Source organism: Miniopterus schreibersii (genome assembly GCF_964146895.1).
Source record: "Miniopterus schreibersii genome assembly, chromosome: 3".
Lineage (NCBI taxonomy): Eukaryota > Metazoa > Chordata > Mammalia > Chiroptera > Miniopteridae > Miniopterus > Miniopterus schreibersii.
In genome coordinates this window covers 9,173,582-9,193,848 of record NC_138103.1, presented here as the reverse complement: position 1 = coordinate 9,193,848, position 20,267 = coordinate 9,173,582, and the positions used below count along the sequence as shown (strand labels likewise).

The 20,267-nt window shown below is 43.2% G+C and overlaps 1 protein-coding gene across 2 annotated transcripts in view; it reads right to left on the bottom strand.

The window, feature by feature from the left end:
- Positions 1-17,772, bottom strand: part of RAB11FIP3 (RAB11 family interacting protein 3) — a 92,133-nt gene extending 74,361 nt beyond the window's left edge. The window contains exon 1 of one of the 2 annotated variants that reach the window (XM_081131410.1): positions 16,754-17,772. In XM_081131410.1, the coding sequence (XP_080987536.1) occupies positions 16,754-17,350 (597 nt within the window). In that variant the 5' untranslated portion in view covers positions 17,351-17,772. The remainder of the gene's footprint in view (positions 1-16,753) is intronic. The other variant, XM_081131409.1, reaches the window with a different exon arrangement.
- Between the last annotated feature and the right edge of the window lie 2,495 nt (positions 17,773-20,267).

Here is a 20,267-nt window from a genome sequence, read left to right as displayed (position 1 = left end):
TTTTTAAACTATATGCATGATAAAAATCAAAACAAAATATAAAATTAAAGTACCAAAAAAAGTGCAGCAAGCTGAGGCTAAAGGTAGCACAGACAAGTGAGAAACAACGAGTCAAGGTGTGTTGTCTTCCCAGTCTGGATCCCGGCTTTTCATCTGTGCTTTTCTAATAGACTGAAACCAGTGAAGGCAGAGGGAAGCCCTGAGAACTTCTGAGGAGCGAGCAGAGTGGGCCCCAAGCAAACATTTATGAAATTAATGTGTCAGGATATATACAGCAGTGAGGAAAAGATAGATATTAAACTAAAATATGACAGGGGTGGGGGTGGGGGTGTCCTTAAAGAGATGAAAACATTTTCAAACTCTCTAGAAAAGTGGCTCTCTGAGCAAGACACCCGGACCAACAGCAGAACTAGTTAGAGACACATTTCTTATCAGGCCCCACCCAACCCAGATAAATCAGACACTTTGGGGTGGGCCCAGAAGTCAGTTTTAATAGGATCTCCAGGTGATTCTACTGAGAGCAAGTATGTGAGATCAGGTGACAACTTGGTCCCTTCAGTGGTGAAAGACAGCCTTTCTCAGCAAGTGGTCCAGGGATGCTGGTGGAGACTGGTGTCCTGGGGAGTGGAGTATCAAGAGTTTCATAACATGCTAAGACATTCTTTCTTTCATCTTACTCTCACAAATGTAGAGTGGTATTTTCCAGAGGCTACATGACACAATTGCTTGCAGAAGCAGATATAAGAATCCAGGTCTCTTCAATTAAGCCAGACATTTAAGAGACTTGCAATAATGTAAAACAATGCCACTCTTGTAGTTATTTTCATTAAAGTGTCATTAATGTTAACATGTAAGGAATTATTTTTTAATGGATTAATAAAAAACATCTTAGAAGAGGAGAAACAAGATGGCGGCGTAGGTAACAGCTGCGAAACCCCCCCCCCCCACAACCACATCAAAATTACAACTAAAATACAGAACAACCATCATTCAAAACCTCCTAAAATCTGGCTGAACAGAAGCCCTACAATCAGGGAACCGAAGAAGCACCCAGACCAGGAGGAGGGCCAGGGACCCGGGTGGATGGGGACTGAATCGGAGACTCGCCTCGGGCCCACACCCGGTGCCACGGTTTAAACCCAGGAGGGACATCTCAGCGGTGGAGGTTTCCCGGAGTGAGGGGTCCCAGCCCCACAGCAGGCTCCCAGCCCAGGGCTCCAGGGCTGGGACGAGACGTCCCCACAACTCAGGGCTGTGAAACCAGCCGGGACTGTCTCTGAGGGTCACGGAGGCTGTGGGAGCCCCAGGCTTTCCTCTTAAAGGGCCCGCGCACTGACTCACTCAGACCCGCTCCCTCTGAGCCCCAGCGCCCGGCAGCAGCTTGAAAGGAACCTGGGACATTTGGGGAAGAACTAACCTGCCTGAAATTGGGGCAAGAGGTGGAGGGGCAGCTCCCTCCCAGGCAGCAGGGCTGGCAGAGGCCATGGCTCCTTTGGCGAGCCTCCCTGCACACAGCCGGCAGGCAGGCGCCATATTTGAATCGCCAGCACCTGGCTCACACCTTTGGCCCCGCCCCGTGATTCCCGGAGGCCCCGCCCCTCCCCACCTGCAGGCTCATCCAGGCCATTTCCAGGGGCTTTTCTGTACAAGTGGCCTCTCGAGTCTCATGCTTAGGACTTTCCTAAAATCTCTCAAACAAGCAGCAGCTGCCCCATACAGCTTGATAAGTGGCCCCAGGCCTGGCACTAGTGGCAGCCTGCATTGGTGCATAGCTTGGCCTCTCCTGGACAAGGCAAAGCTCAGCACAAGTAGCAGCCAACTACGGTTTGCTGAGTAGCTCATGCTGGGTGGCCCCAGGCAGGGCACTGGCAGCGGCTGAGGCTGACTCTGCACCTCCCCAGAGGCTCCAGAGACAGTGCACCTGGTGGTCAGACTTGACCACGCTGGATTACAACCCTACCACATCCACGAGTGACACTCAAGGGATGCATTTGGTGAACACCAAAGCTCCACTGAAGTAAATCCTGATCCATAGGGGTGTCTCCAGCACTGCAGCTCTTTGGCTGTAGTTGCAGCTGGTCCTCACAGCTGATTGGCCTGGGGGTCAATTCCTCCCAATGATGCGAACAGTAACCAAGGCTCAACTACAACAGGACAATGCACACAGCCCACACAGGGGAGCACCTAGAAGGCCCAGCTCAGGTGACTGGGGAGGCTGAGCCACTAGACCCTACAGGACACCTACTACACAAAGCCACTCTACAAATTCCAGGAGACATACCAGCTCTGCCTAATACACAGAAACAAACACCTGGAAGCAGCCAAAATGTGGAGGCAAAGAAACATGTCACAAAGGAAAGAACAGAAGAAATCTCTAGAAGAGGAACTAAATGAAATAGATCCAAGCAAATTAACAGATACAGAGTTCAGGATTTTGTTTATAAGGGTGTTTAAGCAGACTATTAGGGAAATAACTGACAAAATCGATAACATAATAAAGTACCAATTTGAAATGAAGGCTACAGGAACTGAAATGAAGGATAATTTACAGGGAATCAACAGTAGAGTGGAGGACTCTGAGAATCAAATCAGCAATTTGGAACATGAAGAAACAAAAAACACCCAACCAGAAGAGCAAAAAGAAAAAAGAATCCAGAAATATGAAAATAGTATAAGGAGCCTCTGGGACAACTTCAAGAGGCCCAACATTCGTATTACTGGGGTGACAGAAGGAGAGGAAAGAGAACAAGGAATTGAAAACCTATTTGAAAAAATAAAGACAGAAAACTTCCTCTACCTAGGGAAAAAAAACAGACTTATAAGTCCAGGAAGCAAAGAGGGTCCCAAACAAGAGGAACCCAAAGAGGCCCACAGCAAGACACATCACAATTAAAATGCCAAAGGTGAAAGACAAAGAGAGAATCTTAAAAGCAGCAAGAGAAAAGCAGTTAGTTACCTACACGGGAGCACCCATACAACTGTCTGCTGATTTCTCTAAAGAAACTTTGCAAGCCACTCAAAGTGATGAAAAACATGGAACTACAACTGAGACTGCTCTACCCAGCAAAGCTATCATTTAGAATAGAAGGTCAGATAAAGAGCTTCACAGATAAGAAAAAGCTAAAGGAGTTCACCACCACCAGACCAGCACTACAGGAAAAGTTGAAGGGTCTTCTTTAAGAAGAAGCTAATGAACAAAAGAATCTGACCAACTAAATAGATCCAGAGACATTGACGCAGGCAACAGATGATCATATTTCAGAGGAAAGAGGGAAGGGGGGTGCAGGGTGGGAAGAGACTAACCAAAGAAGTTATATGCATATATGCATAACCCATGGACACAGTTAATAACAGGGTGAAGGCCTGGTGAAGGGGTGGGAGCAAAGTGGAGGGGCTCAATTGGGGGCAAAAAATGGGACACCTGTAATACTCTCAACAGTAAAGATAAATTTAAAAAACGAAAACAAACAAAATCTTAGATTTTTTTGTTTTAGTTTTACTTTCTAATACAGAAAAGATCAATAGATAAAACCACATAAACAAAAGCTCTTTGGTACTCAATAACATTTAACAATGTAAAGGAGTTAAAACAAAGTTTATGAAGCAGTAGTATAAGGCTTCAATGACCTAAACAAGGAATTTCCTGACCATCACTGTATGTAGCTAACCAAATTTTATTTTTATCCTCACAAGATGATATGTTTGATTTTAGAGAGAGGAAGGGAGAAACACTGATGTGAGAGATAAACATCAATCAGTTGCCTCCAGGTAGTTGCCCCAACCAGGAATCAAACCCACAACCTTTTAGGGTAAGGGACGATGTTCCAACCGACCCACTCGGCCAGGGATGTATCTAACCAAATTTAAATGCCTTCTATGTCACTAACAGTAAGAACAGGTAAATTTGTGGCTTAAACCAAACCCGAACCACAAATCCAATTTTACTGCACTTTGTTGATACCTAAATCTACAATGAAACCCCCACAACTTTTGCACCTAACTGACCACTGTCATACCAAGACAAAACACAAAGCAGAAAATGCAGTTACACTGAAACAAGGTAATTAATTTTAATTAATATGGTTCAATCACATTCCTAGTATAAGAGGAGTTTGAATTTCCCATTTCAAAAACAGGGGTCATTTCACATCCTGTGTACTCCATGAACCAACAAATGCTAGACTGGATGTTGAGTTAAAAAGTAAACCCTGTGTGCCTATGTGTAACATCCCTTTACTTATTTGAGACAAAAGGGCTTTTTGTTTTTGTTGGTTGTTTTTGAGATTAATAAAAGCCACACAATCTAACATACAGTACAAGATGAAGTATAGTTCTGGCCAGTGTGGCTCAGTTGGTTGGAGTATTGTCCCGTACACCAAAAGGTGGTGGGTTCAATTCCAAGTCAGGGCACATACCCAGGTTGCGGGATTGATCCCGGGTCAGGGTGCATGGGGAGGCAACCGTTTGATGGTTCTCTCGCTCCTATTCCCTTTTTCTCTCTCCCCCTCCTCCCTCCTTCCCTTCCTCTCTCTAAAATCAATGAACTTCCCATATTGTTTTTCCTTTTTATTCTGAAATATGCTGAACCCACTAAAAAGTTCAAAGAATGTAAGAAACATCTATATATCCCTCTCCTAGATTCACCAATTATTAATGTCCTTCTATGTTTTGTTTATGTCTCTTTCTACACAATGACTTTTTTTGTGTAACTATTAAAAGCAAGCTTCAGGCATCAAGATAGCTCCGTAAATCCTTCTAGCATATATTTCCTAGAAACAAGGACCATCCTCCTACATAATTACAGTACCATATGACACCGAAGAAATTTAACACAGATATTATAAAATATTTTGTCTATATTCAAATTTTCCCAATCATCCCAATGATGGCCTTTATAGTTTTGCTTTTTTCCTTCTTTTTCTTCTTGTCCATTAAGGCGTTTTATTTGCACGTATGTATTACATCCCTAGAAAAAGAGTCTCAGGATTTTCCCCCATGTGTTTTCATCTTGCTTCTTCATGGTCCATGATGCCCGCGGAGGCTGTCAGCACAATGAAACCAAACTGACAAGACAGAAGCAGGTTGTTCTGTCATTTTTCTAGATCTTTGAGTTGCACATCAAATCTGGGGCTGATTACTCCACACTTGTCTAACCTGCCTGTGAGGTTCACAATTTTCCCAGCTCTGTGGTCATCAGTAATTTCAAATTTGCCAATGTAACCATGCTTCATCATCACAGAGAAACCGAACAATGACTTTGGAGCCCGGCCTAATAAGAACCTAGTGTTTGCCTCTTTTTGGCATTGTTGATTCTTCTCTTTTTTTTTTTTTTTTTTGATTTATCGTTATTGTTGGAAGTATTGGCATTGTTAATACTCTTGAGAGCATCAGCTAGGACATTCAATGCACACCATCATGGCAGCTCGGAAAGATGGCATAAAGATGGTTTTCTTTTAATCCTGGATCCAATCAAGGGCCAGACATTAGTAGTCACAATTCTTTGGTCTTCTTCAATCTAGAAGGATCCCAACCCTTTTTATAACACTGATATTTTGAAAAGTCCAGGTAGCTATTGTGTAGAATGCCCTACTGTCTGGGTTTATCTGACTTTTTCTGATTATGTGACTCAGATTAAACATGTCTGGCATCCCATCCAGAAGCACATAATCTGTTATTAGGGAGTCCGAGTTTGATCACCTGGTCAAGGTAGAGTCTGCCAGATTTCTCCAATATAGAGATATCTTTTTCCTTTTGTAATCAATCATCTGTGGAATGATACTTTAAACTGTGTGAGTATATTTTCCTCACCCCCATCCCTCAAAAATGTTTACACAATGTTTTTTGACAACTATTGATGATTCTTGCCTGACTCAATTATTACCTTGGTAGTTGCAAAATATGATTCTCTAAATCTTTCACTCTTTCTATTTTAACTCGCATTTGTCTATAAGGAGCCCAATACACCCCCCTTTGGAGTGTCACTGTGACTGATTTCTACTCACTATGTGCTGTGACCTTTTAAATTCAATGGATTCTTTATCATCCTTATTCTTTTCTGATGCTCAAAATGTCCCAGATTTACTCAGCGGGAACCCATTCGAGCTGCTCCTTTTTCGACATGTCCCCATCAATTTTTGAACACTTCCTTGCTTTCTGGTACAAAAAGAATCCAGGCTCATATTGAATTTTGCCTGCCCAAAGTCTGGAATATTTTCCAAGGACCCTTGGTTCCTTCAGTGGGAAATGATATTTGGCAACCAAAATCTGGGGGCTAGGTGTACTCATTGCTACTCAGGCGTCATTGCCCCTGGACCCTCTCAGAAGACAGCTGGTAATTTTTTTGATCATGTACTCACACTGACACCACTAATCTAAATCCCTAGAAGACAGGTTCTTCTCTACCTTTTCCATACCATCTTTTATCTCCTTTCTCCCAGAGAACCATGGTTCCCAACACCAACCAGTACATTTACTCATTTGTACTATCCCAAAATACACCAAAAGTAATTTCAGAATTACTATGCTAATCCAGCAACAACAAACCTACTTTGTAGTAAGTTTCTTTGTAGTTCTTTTTTTTTAAAATACATTCCACTAAAGGTACACAGAGTACTATATTCATGTGACTTGAATTATTTTCCTATGTGGTTATATTATTAATCCAGTAAATTTCTAGGTTCATTTGTTTCTATTTGAATTCAATTTTAGTTTTTTTTCTATTATTGTTGCTTTAATTTTATTTTTTGAGTATGTAGCATATTTGCATGGTTCAAAAGTCAAAATTATATAAAAAGGCATACTCAGCCAGGCCGGGTGGCTCAGTTTGTTGGGAGCATCGTCCCGTACACTAAAAAGATTGTGGGTTCAATTTCCAGTCAAGGCACATACCTAGGTTGTGGGTTCAATCCCCAGTTGGGGTCCATGCGGGGGGTGACTGATGTTTCTCTCCCATCAATATGTCTCTCTCTCCCCCTTCATCTCTAAAAATCAATAACATATCCTCAGGTGAGGATTAAAAAACAAAAGGTATACTCAGGTAAGTTTCACTCTCATCCATATCCCTTAGATAGAAATTCAATTCCCCATCAGAGCACATTCCCTGGTTGCAGGCTCAGTCCCCAGCAGGGGGCGTGCAGGAGGCAGCAGCAGGTCAATGACTCTTATCATTGATGTTTCTCTCTCTCTCTGAAATCAATAAAAATATACTTTTTAAAAATGTATGACCATTTAAAAATAAACTTAAAAAAATAAAATTAGTTTCTAGCCTATTCTTCCTGTGTCTCTTTTTGCAAGAAGCAAATATATATAGTTTCTTATTTCCCCTTCTTTCTTATTTTGTATTTTCTTTATTTTTTTCCTTACAGTCAGATCCTGCTGGCCCAGGCCTGCCCTGGAGCCTGTGAGTATGGAAACCTCGGTTGGGTTGAGGATTCTGACTACATGGCCAGGAGGATAAGGGTGAGGAGAAGAGGCCTGGTCTGGGGATTATAAGGTGTGGTTTCTTGTTCTACCTGTGAATTCCTCTTCCTCTGAGCTGCCATCACTTAGGGTTCTGGGCCTCGGATCCCTCATCTTTTTAATTGTAGTAAACTAACCATTTTAAAGTATATAGTTCTGTGGCATTAAGTACATTCACACTGTCCAACAACCATCACCCTTATCCATCTCTGGGACTTTTTCATCTTCCCAAACTGAAACTCTGCCCATTAAACACTAACTCCCCATTCTCCTTCCCCTGGCAACCACCATTCTACTTCCTATCTCTATAATTAGACTACTCCAGGAGCCTCCTATAAGAGGAATCATACAATACCTATTCTTTCTTGCCACGTCATGTATATTAATTTCATGTATATTAATTTGTCTTTTTCTTCCACTCACTATATCTTGGAAATCACTCCTTACCAGTTCCTAAGAATCTTCCTCTTTTATTTTTGCAGCTGCACAGTTTTCTGTTATGTGGATGTACTTCACTTCACTCATCCTGGACAGCCATTGGGTTATTTCCATATTTTATATCACAGATAATGCTGCCATGAATAACCCTGTGTACCTGTGGTTTGTATTATAAATAAAGGTACATCCTAGAAGTGGGACTCTTAGGTAAAAGGATAAACACATACACATATACTACTAAATTCCCCTCAGTGAAGGCTGTACCATTTTGTACTCTCACCTGCAGTACAAAAGCACACCTATTTCCCAAGAGCCTCACCAAAATAAAGTGTTTATGCTCTTACATTTTTGCCAACATGATGAATGAGAAATGCTATCTCAGTGATTTTAATTTGCATTTCTCTTATCATGAGTGTAGCTAAGCATCTTTGTTACTAAGCAAGGGCTCACTGCCTAATGCACATAGAAGCTGATAAATACTATGGCACAGGCTTTTAAGAAAAGAAATGGCTTGCCCTAGCCAGTATGGCTCATTGGTTAGACAGACTGTCAGCCTGTGGAATGAAGGGTCCTGGGTTTGATTCTGGCCAAGGGGATGTACCTCAGTTGCAGGTTCAATCCCTGGCTCCGGTCGGGGCACATGCGGGAGGCAACCAATGGATGTGTCTCTCTCACATCGATGTTTCTCTCTCTCTCTCTCTCTCTCTCTCTCTCTCTCTCTCTCTCTCTCCCCTCTCTCTTCTCTCTCTCTCTCTCTCTCTCTCTTCCTTTCACTCTCTCTGAAAAGGCAATGGAAAAAATAGCCTCAGGTGAGGATTTTTTAAAAAAAGGCTTTTTTTGCCAGTTGACTGGTAAGGAGACAGGAAGCAAGGTTCAAATCTGTTTTCTTTGATCTAGAGTTCGGGACGGGATCTTAAAGGGTTTCAGCACCAGATGCTCCTGTATAACGGACCCTACACTTCTGAAGGGGTTCACATTCTGGTCAGGTTCCAGTCTTTTGGTTCTGTGGGGAGAAGCAGTTAAGGGTTCACAAGTGCTACTCATAAAGTGTATCCAAGGCTTAAAGTTTGGTTTTGGGTCTTCTAGGAAAACAGGATAGGACCAGTTTGAGCTGGTTCTGCAGTTACATTTTTTCATGTATCTAGGGGCCATTTGTGTATCTTTTTCTGTGGAATGTCTTCATATATCTTTTGTCCATTCTTCTACCAGATTTTGGTCTTTTTTCCCTTTGACTTTTAAGAGTTTTAATATCAGCCTTTCATCTGTGATTCATGTTTTTTTAAATCTCAAGAACACACTAGTTAGGCTGGCTATGCCCTCCCACATCTTCTAGATGAAGATTTAAAGTGCCTCCACTGACATAAGCAGGAGGACCAGGGATCAGACTGTACACATAGCCCATAAACATTAACAGTGCTCTGAGCAGAACCAGGAACCTAGCCACCCTCTGCTCAGGTATCTTTCACAGTTCACAGCCTTCTAACCATCCCTTACTTGTATTTCAGGTTAGAAAAATGTTCCCACTGGCTGAAGTTTTTAAAAGGTAGTTTAATAGGCTTTCAAAGAAAATTCTAATCTCTCTAATCAATGTGGATTTTTACCTCTTTTTATTGTGGCTCAAGCACTCTATTAGTAAAGTTTAAGTTACTATTTAACTTTTAAAAATATGATTAATCAGTTCACTGGCAGGCACTTTAATCTAAAAAATATATAATGCCCCTGGATTGCTAGTGACAGTAAAATGTTCTGTTTACTAACCCAATGATTTATAGCAATGAAGGTCTTTATAACACTGACCAATTCTTCTTCTCAGAACAGATAAACCACCTATAAACAGACTTAGCCAACAGGTACCACTTCATTCAGAACCTGAGTTTTATGCTTTAAACTGGTTAAACTTGCTTAAAGAGAAATCAGAATTATGTTAAATGAAAAAAATGAATCATAAAAGCCTCTGACATCAACAACACTGATAACCTCCCAATATCATGGAGCACTAGAGCTCAAAACACGAATATAAACAAGCAAGCCATTTAAGACCTACTTTTGACTACAGTAGGTCTATTTATGTGTGAGCACAGAAGGCTCTAAAACTTTTGTAAAAGTTTTATAAAATTATCCAACAAAAGAAAAAGTAAAATAGATCATTCAACAAAGTAGAATTGGAGGAGCTGTGTATCCTTAAATCCTACTGAAGACATGGGTCTTTAGAAAAATAACTAAGATTTCAAGAAAACAGCTACGAATTTTAGAAATAGCAAGAGTTTTAAGTTATCAACATATAGATGATGTGTGCAAAAAGGGCTTAAAATAATATACAGTAATAGTGCTTCCTCTATTTACAGCTAATAATGCTAAAATGTTACTTGGCCCTTCAGTGTGCCTCATATTTTGGAGCATCCATCCATGATATCATGTCCACAATGTCCCTGCAGAAAAGGGCACAGCACCCACTCAAGGCCTGCTGTTACTGGCCCAAGGCTCAGCTTGCCCAGTGAGAGGCTTATAGACAGGGAGCCAAGGCACCTGTTTCAGCAGCATAGACAGGACCTTGGCTCAATGTTAGCTCTGGTTTCGAAACATAAAAGGCATAAGAACACAGTTGTAACCAGAGCAATACCAACTTGCCTACAACAAGCATGAAATATTTGGAAAGAAAAATAAAACTGTACCTACTGAAAAAATTTACTTTCTTCCCTAACCATGATACTGAATCCATTTATCCTATTCCACTAGTCTCAAGAACTTTTGAAAATTACAGGGCAAATGCAATTCTTTTCAACCAGGAATTACTTAGTTATTTATTAGATATTGATGAAAGCACAATGCCCATCTGGCTGCCCAACTTCAAGAATTATAGGCATTTTCTAATATACACTTATCCAAGTATCAATAAAAATTAACAGTCCATCTTCAATAAGCATCTGAACATGTTAATTCAATGTTCTATAAAGGTCTCCAATTTACGAAAAATCTGAGTTTCTTTAGATATATTTTGTATATTGATCTAAAATTTAAACTGAATCAAAGTAAAACCTGTACAAATTTTATCTTTAGGGTTTATTTACATTTTTTTATTTCTAAAAACTATAATGAAATCTTTTACTAGATTCCTTTTTATACTGTTTGAAATTTGTGATGTGTTGTATAGGCACTACTTTTCAAAATAATTAAAATAAAATCAGTAAAGTAACAGAAAATTTGGCCAATACCTCAAATAAAACCAAACCCCACTCCCACTATACACTCCCCTCCTACAAGTAAATCCCCCCAAAACACACACACTCTCTCTCAAACAACCAAAAATAATTTTTAATATTTCTCTCAAGACTTTTTTCACATGGATAATTTTTAAATAGTTATAATGGTGGTATACACACAATTTAGCATACTGCTCTCTTCACTTCTATTAGAAGCGTTAATCTAAATTACATTAGAGAATTAATAATTATCACTTTTAAGGGCCACATAACAGTGCCCTAAAGGCATCAGTGGATGCCTAAACCCTTGTCTGATATTTCAATTGTAACTAATGTTTAGACCCTATTGCCAGAATTCAAACAAAATAACTGGTTGGAAGGGAAGCCATCCATATGCTTGGTGCCCTTTTCGGTATAGACTACATGGAATTAAATTCTTCCTATATGTTAGAGCCTACACTGGAATAATCTCTAACAATTCTGAATCTTCCTGGGACAAGCAAACCTTAGACTTCCCTTAAAGTATACACCTAATACCAGAGATCTTCCATTTCAAAAAACTGGTCAAAAAGCAGGCTCAAGCCCAGCTGGCGTGGCTCAGTGGCTGAGTGTTGACCCATGAACCAGGAGGTCACAGTTTGATTCCATCAGGGCACCTGCCCTGGTTGCAGGCCCAATCCCTTACTGGGAGTGCAGGAGGCAGCCGCTCAAGACTTTCTCATCATTGATGTTTCTCACTCTCTTTCCTTCTCTCTGATATCAATAAAAACATTTCTTTAAAAAAAAAAAAAAAAAAAGGCAGGCTCAAAACAACAGATACGGAAATTATACAATTTTTGTATAATTTGTATAATGAAGCATTATATTTTTTTTATTTATATACTAAATACTTAGTTATCCTCTAGATGGTGGGATTACAGTGATTCTTATTACTTACTGGTATTATTTCATCTTTTTACTTTTTTAAATATGAAACACTTCACGAATTTGCGTATCATCCTTGCACGGGGGACATTATAATCTTCTGTTTCCTCCCAATTTTAGCATATGTGCTGCTGACATGAGCACTATTTTGACCTTTTTAAGCAATGGACATCTATCTATAAAAATAATTTAGCTCCTCCCAATGTGATGTCAATTGTGTATTTCTATACGCAATTGTTGTGTGCATGTGTGTGGGTACAAAAAAGTCCAGAAGGAACTGTAATAAAATGCTAGTGGTATTTTTCTCAGGATAGTGCGATTATTGGTCATTTTTTGTTTTATATTTTATATCACTCTGTATTTTCCAGTTTTTCAAAATAATAAGCATGTGACCTGGTTGAATAACTCAGTTGGTTAGAGCATAGTCCCAATATGCCAAGATTTTGGGTCTGATCTATAGTCAGGGTACATACAAGAAACAACCAATAAATGCATATATAAGTAGAACAACAAATCAATCTTTTTTTCTCTCTCCTTTGTCTCTTTCTCTCTCCTTTCCTCTCTCTCTAAAAAATAAACCAATAAAAAAATTAAAATAATAAGCATGTGTTATTTGTATAGTATGAAAATGGCATTTTTTAATACACTAAAAAAACTGCCTGTGGTCCAAGTACATAAAGAAACATTATCTTCCTTTTACCAATCCATCTGACATACAGACTAAGAGGTACACACACAGAAAAAAACAGAAGCTTCCACATGCACCGCTCTCACATACAGGTTCATTCTCTCTCCCTCACACACACAGACATGCTCACACACACTCAAATTCAATGCTAGAGTAGAAACTGGAAAGGACACTGAAGCAACTAAAAGGTGCAGCCAAAAGGGAAAAAAAAAGGTGCAGCTAAAGGTCCCTAGGGACTTCCAACTTCTACCAATAGAGGTGCAGGAATGAAAAGCAGGGAGACCTGAGCATCAACACTTCCTTCAGAAGCCTACTTATGCAAGTACTGTACTGAAGAAGGCAGACAATGCCTACAAGGTTACTGAAGGGCATTCACTCAGTGCTTCCATGTGCAGGGTTCACTGGAAAGGATCAGTGACTATCAAAATGTAAATGCTTCAGTGAGTGTTGTAATACAATGTGAAGGTAATCTTTACAATTAATTCCTTTGAAAAATAAAACCAAAATAAACCAATCCTTTCTCACAACACTCTTAGAATTTACTCTATAATTTCTGCTTTACAATGAGTTAGTGGTTACTACAAAAACATCAGTCTTCTCAGTATGAAGGGGTCCTGTCAATGAATCCTCAGAAATGTGAAGGCTTTTAAAAATAACCTAATCCAAGTTCACAACTAGTGTGTGGGCGCATCTATCGATTCCTGTTTCAACCAGAAAGCTCCACTGTAGTCCTCTTTCTCCTTTCCTCTGCTGGTTCCTGCTAACACTGTTATATTACACCACACCTGATCTATCACCAGATGATGTAATGAGATCCAAACACACCATGACATTGCTGAAGAGGAACACAAAAGCCATCTGTATTATAAATGGGAGCTGCTTCTATTAAAACTTCAGCTATAGCACTTAAATAATTTAAAGTGCTTTCTTCATAAACAGATTACATAAAAGATACTGAACATGCTACCTTTGAAAATTTCGCAATAATCAAGATAATCTAGTTGTTATCATTGAAGACAGTAATGTGATCAGCCTAAGAGTCTCGTGCACTCAACATTTTGAAATCTCAAGGTGGAAAGTACAAAAACTTATGGGCTTTATTGCTGTTATCCAGCTTATCTGAACAGTTTCTAAGATTTAAAAAAAAAAAAAATCATGAATGTTTTAAGACAAATCCTTATCTTTTAGAGATATATACTTAATTGTTTATGGATTAAATAATATGTCACGTATATGCTTCAAAAATAATCCAGGGGTAGAGAGTTTACAGATGAACCAAAACTGCTGAAACTGAGCAATGGCTAGGGGGTAGGAGGTGGGGAGGTGTCACTAGACTAGCCTTCTTTTCTCTCCACTTTTGCATATGGTCAAGGTTTTTTATTTAAAAGTTTAAAAATATTCATCATGAGATAGAATTCTTCACTTTTCTCTAAACTACTTCATTATCAGAGAATATTTCTTCTCATTGCTCCTCTATAATGTATTCTGAAAATGGAGTTGGGAAAAGCAAGCCTGAATCATAATAAAGGATAGCAAAGCTTACACAGACATAAAATTCAACTTTTCATTACCCTGTGAATTAACTACTCCAAAAACAGGAGCTCTCCTCCACTATCCCAGGAAGCTCACTCAAGTCCAGGTATTTAGATCAAGTCTAACACTGCTTCTTCCTGAGCAGTGTGGGAGAGCAGGCAGAAGGGGCAACGCCAAAGGCCTCCTTACACTCGTCTATCCCCACCAAACCCAAGCCTTACCACCAAATTTAAAATTCCACCAGGAGCTATCAGAGAGAAGAATTTTGACTCATTTCTACTTTGTGATTATAAGAAAGTTCAGCCCCAAATAACAACCCAAAGTTTTCCCCAGGACAGTAAGGGCAATAAGGACAGTCACAACAAAAGGTGTTTGCCAAATGAAAAGGATTTTATGGAAGTCAGTAAGATAAAACTTCGTGGGAATATTTTGAGCCACCAAATCTAAGAAATTGAGAGCCATCTAAAGGTTACAGGCCAAAAGACCTAGTTCTAGTCCCTGTTCTAGCACTGATAATTTAATTTGTGAGGTGTTGGGAGTTAAACTTTCTGGGCTTCCATTTCTTACCTGCAAAGTGAGATGAAGCCTGCTTGCCTACTACTATCTCAGAGAAAGGTGGTAATGATCTAGTGAAAACATAAATGAGCCTCATATAAGCTGTAAAGTACTCTATCAAAGCCAGGTTATGGTGAAAAAGAAAAACAGAACAAATGTGGTATATTTTAAACATCTTTGGTGTAATGAGAAAGGGTATGCTTGGAGAGAAGACACATCACACTAGTAAAAAACAACCAAAGATGCCCAAGGTGCTTTCCGGCCCAGGGGGAAGAAAAGTATCAAAAGAACCTGGACCAGCAATCACAATCCCTGCTAACCATACAGGAAATTATATCATTTATCTCTCTGCCTATTAGACTAAGACATAGAAGACCCATCTGAGCAATATCTTTCAACCCAGTGCTAAACACAAGCACTACACTGATGCCCACAGAAGAATGCACATTTTCGTGGCTCAAGGGACAAACGGTGGGTGGGGTGGGGGCCATGGGTCCTTTAAAAGGTTCTTTTTAAAAATTTTCTTTTTATTTATTGACTTTTAAAGAGAGAGAGAGAGGAAGGGAGGAGGGAGGCAGGGAAACACTGACCTGCTGTTCCACTTATTCATAGATTCATTGGTTGCTTCCTGTGTATGTCCTGACCAATGGAACCCCACAACTTTGGCAAACGAGGACCCCGCTCCAACCAACTGAACACCCGGCCAGGGCCATATATGTTCTTAATGTTATGACTGATACCCTACATATCAGGATGTCAATTTTACCTCTTTTCCTAAAGATATCTTGGCTTAAACACGCATATGTACTTGAACATCCACCAAATGTCTGTATGTGTTGAGAAGTCAATAAAATACAAAAACTAGAAGGTCAGCATTTTGGGGATTTCCTACTACTAAGCAAAATATTTAAAAGTGAACAACAGTAACCTATTTGCTGTTCACCAAGTTATTAGCAGAACAGACACAGCCCTGTAGTTGTCACCACCACTTTCCTGAGTGCTGAGAGAGAGGGGAAGAGGGCTACCCTCTCCCAGAGCAGCTGCAGCCCTTGGAGACTGCATGGTACCCTGCCACACTGCGCATTCTCATCATTGCTGTCTACAGGTCTCACCTCTCCTACAAGAGTGGGGGTGGCCCTGATGGAGTTCTGCTCAAGTTTGTATTCACCATCCCTGGACTGATAGCTCAGTTGCTTAGAGGATCCTCCCAATACACCAGGGATGTGGGCTGATCCCTGGTCAGGGCAGGTTCAAGAACCAACCAAAGAATGCATAAATGAGTGGAACAATACGTTGACGTTTATCTCTCTCCCTTTCTCTCTCTCTAAAGCCAATATATATTTTTTTAAAGTTTGTATTCAAACTTCGACCGACTCATGCCCAAGCCCTCCCCCACCCCCCTTCGTTCCTTTCCTTCTTCACAGAGGCACAGAAGTGAAATTTTTTAGTTTTCACTGTCTCCCGAACAATAAAACATGAATCTACGTAGAACATATGCTAAAACGGTGTCTATTAGCATGATCTTAAGTAGCCAAGCACAGCCTGACCTTTGAGGTCTGAAGGAGCGAATTACTTCAGCCAAGCCAGATCTGGGCCCTCAGTTGGGGCAATCGCTTGGCACTTCGTCATTTAAGGGACACTTCTAACAGGCAGCTGGGGGCAGGTCCCCACGCCAGGAACTAACTCCTCTCGGTTTAGGAAAGGACACTTCGTGTCCCGCCGGAGGGGGGGCAGAGGGGTGCAGTGAAAGAAAGATTCCCTAGAATAGAACCTCTTTAAAGGAGGAAAAGGAGTTTTAATAAAACTCAACCAAAAGTAAGGGCATAAGTGAATAAAAACATGAGGGACCACTGGTCCTAACCGTGCATTTCCCGACCACAGCGGACCGCGTCGGCCCGGAGGCGGCGCGCAGGGCCAGGCTCCCAGGCTGCGGGCCCAGGCGCGCCCGCCGAGTTACCTGCTCTGCCCCGTAGACCGTGGCGAACTGGACGAAGTCCTCCACGCGGACGAAGCCGTCCCCATCGCCGTCCAGGGCATCGAACACGGCTCTGAGGCGGGGGTCGTCCTCCATACAACCTGCGGGCTCGCTCGTGAGGGAGCGGGTCTGGCTTAAGTCCGAGGGCCGGTGCGCGTCCCCGGGACCCACCTCCAGCGTCAATTCGCCCACCGCGGGCGAGGGTAAGGAAGGGAAGACGTCCACCTCGCCCCTCCTGTGGTGGCTGTCGCTAAAATCCTGTGCGCAGAGAGACGCGCTCTCCGGGCAACTTTGGGGGCCATAATCCTCTGACTCTTCAGCCCAGAAAAAAAGCTGGCCGAGTTCTGTCAGCTGCGGGTCGGGGTCGGGGTCGGAGCAGGAGGCCTGACTCGGCATCAGGTACGAGGCCCCCAGAGCCCGCCCAGCACTCAAGCCCGCAGGGTCCGGCGGGCCGGGCCCCGGGCGCGGGGCGGGGTCGGCGGGCGTAGGGGCGGCCCCCGGCCAGTCGGGTCCGCCCGGCTCCGGGTCGGGGCCCCGGCCGCCCGTGGGGGAGGCCGACCGGCCCGACTCCATCTTCATGGACGCGACCCGGGCCGCGGTGCGGGACCGCGAGGCCAGTAGTGAGGCGGGCGGCGCGGGCGGCAGACAAAGGGGCTCAGGGCGCGGCGGCGGGCGCGGGCATCCCCGCGGCTGCGCGGGCGTGCGCGCGCGGGGCTCCCGGGCTGCTCCGGCTGTCGCTCGGGCCCTGCTCCGCCCTCGCCCATGGTGGCGCCGCGCTTCAGCTGCCCTCGGCCCCGCGGCGCGGCGGGCGACGGCCCATGGCTGCGGGCGCAGGGAGGGCGCGGAGGATGACCGGCGGCGGCGTGCGACCGAGGGACCGAGGAGGCCAAGCGAGAGGACGCCGAGGAGGACGCCGAGGAGGACGCTGAGGAGGGTGAGGAGGAAGGATGAGACGCCCGAGGTACCAAAGCGAACGCCACCGCCCTCGCCCCGCCCTCTGTCGGGCCTTACGTAAGCACGCCACGGCGCTGCTCGGCCCCGCCCTTCGCCGACTTGCTATAAAAGGCGGGCGGCGGGGCAGCAGGACTGCGAGGCTGCGTGTGGCATTCAGAGTCCCGTGGGTGGGTGCTTTTCCTTCTGTTCTTCGCCGGACCCCTTCTCCCCCCGCCTGAACTCCGGCCCTCGGACTCAGGAAGCGGCTGTGTGCTTGGAGGCTGCAAACGCGTGCGTGATGTCACCGCCCGGGCGTGCGGGGACAGTCGTCCCACGCGCAGTGCGCATGAATAAACTGCGCCGAGAAGAGAGCGAGAAACCGAATGTACACCTGTCGCGCACGGGTTGAGTCGTCTTGTGTAAAGCGCTCTCAAACGGATGAGCAACGAACACCGCCCTAATGGGCTGGGGTAGTGCGCGTAGCACTGAGCGCAGTCCCTGCGTGGTACCGCCTCGCGGCGCACCTGTCCTCGCTGCCCCCGCATGGCTCCTCCCGCAGCCTCGCCCCTCCGCAGACGCAGGTAGCACGAAGAGGTCGCAGGCATTAACTGCGTCGGGCACAGAGGTTGGCAGAGGCAGGGGCTGGCCCGAGCAGTCCCTTCCCGAGGGTGAGAGAGCCCCAAAAATGCTGTTTATCTCACTTCTAACGGCAGGTACACATCGTTGAACACTGAGATCTTTTTTTAAGCCTATGAAAAAGGTGTTTATTCACAGGATGTGCAGTGTTGATCGCCAGTCTGCAGTCAGGCCTCCTAAGCCCCATGGCTGTCTTTGACAATTGGCAACTGTTTCTCTAGCTGTCACTTTCATCAGTGAGGACACAGGAACATGGGCACACTGCAGCAGGCATGAAAGGGGAGACATGCTAGTTAGGAGCAGGTGAGCTGCCAGGCCCCAAGCGAGTTGCCAAATTTAGCCTGTAATGAAATGTATCAAGGGAATGTATGAACTGGTATTTTTAAACCCGTGGGCACCCAAACCAGATATGTTTCATAAGCAGCTCTGGCAAGAACCAAAGGAAACTGAACCTCTGTTTCCTAGTGTACAGTGAGCAGCAGTGTGTTAATTAACTGAATCACCTTCCATGACAGAATCCCAGGACACGTGGTGCTGGATTTTGTGAGATTGTCATTGGAAAAAGAAAAGCAAGGAATCCCAATCCACAAACTATATTCTCAATTTCTTTTAAGAGCTGTGTGCTCTCATCAGGAAGATACTGTGTTCAGAGAGAAAGAAAAAATCTCGTTTTGGCAAGAATTTGAAATGAGACTGATGCCTTTGAACAAATACAATTTTCAGATAGTTATAGTGATGTGTCAGCTTTCTAAATAAGGGTGTTAATGTGGGTGAAGTAAAAAATATATATCAGAGCTGCATCCTGAGGAAATAGGCTCTCCTCCTTCTGCTAATGCTCAAAAATTCTGCATTCCTTGACAGGCTGATATGCCAAAATGGAACCCCAGCATGGTGAGCATGCATCTTTCTGCTTGGACCAATTCAAGAGGCTCTGAATGTGAAATATTAAAAGTGATAATTCTGGCCCTTCCAGCGTGGCTCAGTGGTTGAGCATTAACCTATGATCCAGGAGATCACGGTTGGATTCCAGATCAGGGCACATGCCTGGGTTGCGGGCTTGATCCCCAGTGGGGGGCGTGCAGGAGGCAGCCAATCAGTGACTCTCATCATTGATGTTTCTATCTCTCTTTCCCTCTCCCTTCCTCTCTGAAATCAATTTTAAAAGTATCTTTTTAAAAGTGATAATTCTGGGTTATCCCCTTTGTGGCTTATGAACATTTTTGATTAATATTCCAGATTAAATGAGCCAGCTCAATACACACAACCCCTCATGCCATTTTGACTGACTCCATGCCCACTCTTACTCACGTTTTAATTCAACCAAGTATCAGGTACACAGAAGAGGAAGAGAGGATTGAGTGCAGCTCACATCTGTTGATTTTTGGGTCTGGATGAATGTCTGTGAAAACCTCCCTCTGTGAATGTTTTCTTTTGAAAGTTACTTGGGATAAACACTTATCTTTGGAACTCTCTGAGCAGGTGGGTCTCCTGATCCCTTTCCTGGTGACCGCTGGCCTGTGGGGAAAAATAGGGAGATAACTCAGCAGATTCCTGGCTGTGTGGCACAGCCCTGTTGGACCTGCTAGGGGAGTGGAGGGAAAGTGGGTCAGAAACCTTAGTTGAAGTAGGGCCTCCCCATCATCTGGATGAGATCTGGCCACTGACAGTGGGAGGGGGAGGGATACAGGAAAAGCTCAATTTGATCACAAATATATTTTTTTAAATCAGGAGGAAATACACCAAAATTATAGTAAACATTACATATGACTTCTTGTCTGATGAATTTAAAGCGGCATCTCATCTTCTCTTATTAGAACTTCACGGAATGCTAATGTTTCTTACTGACCAACTTGAATTTCACATCTGTGAGTCGCCCAGTTGTGAAAAATAAGCACTTACTTATTTTTCTATTTGATTCTCTGAATTT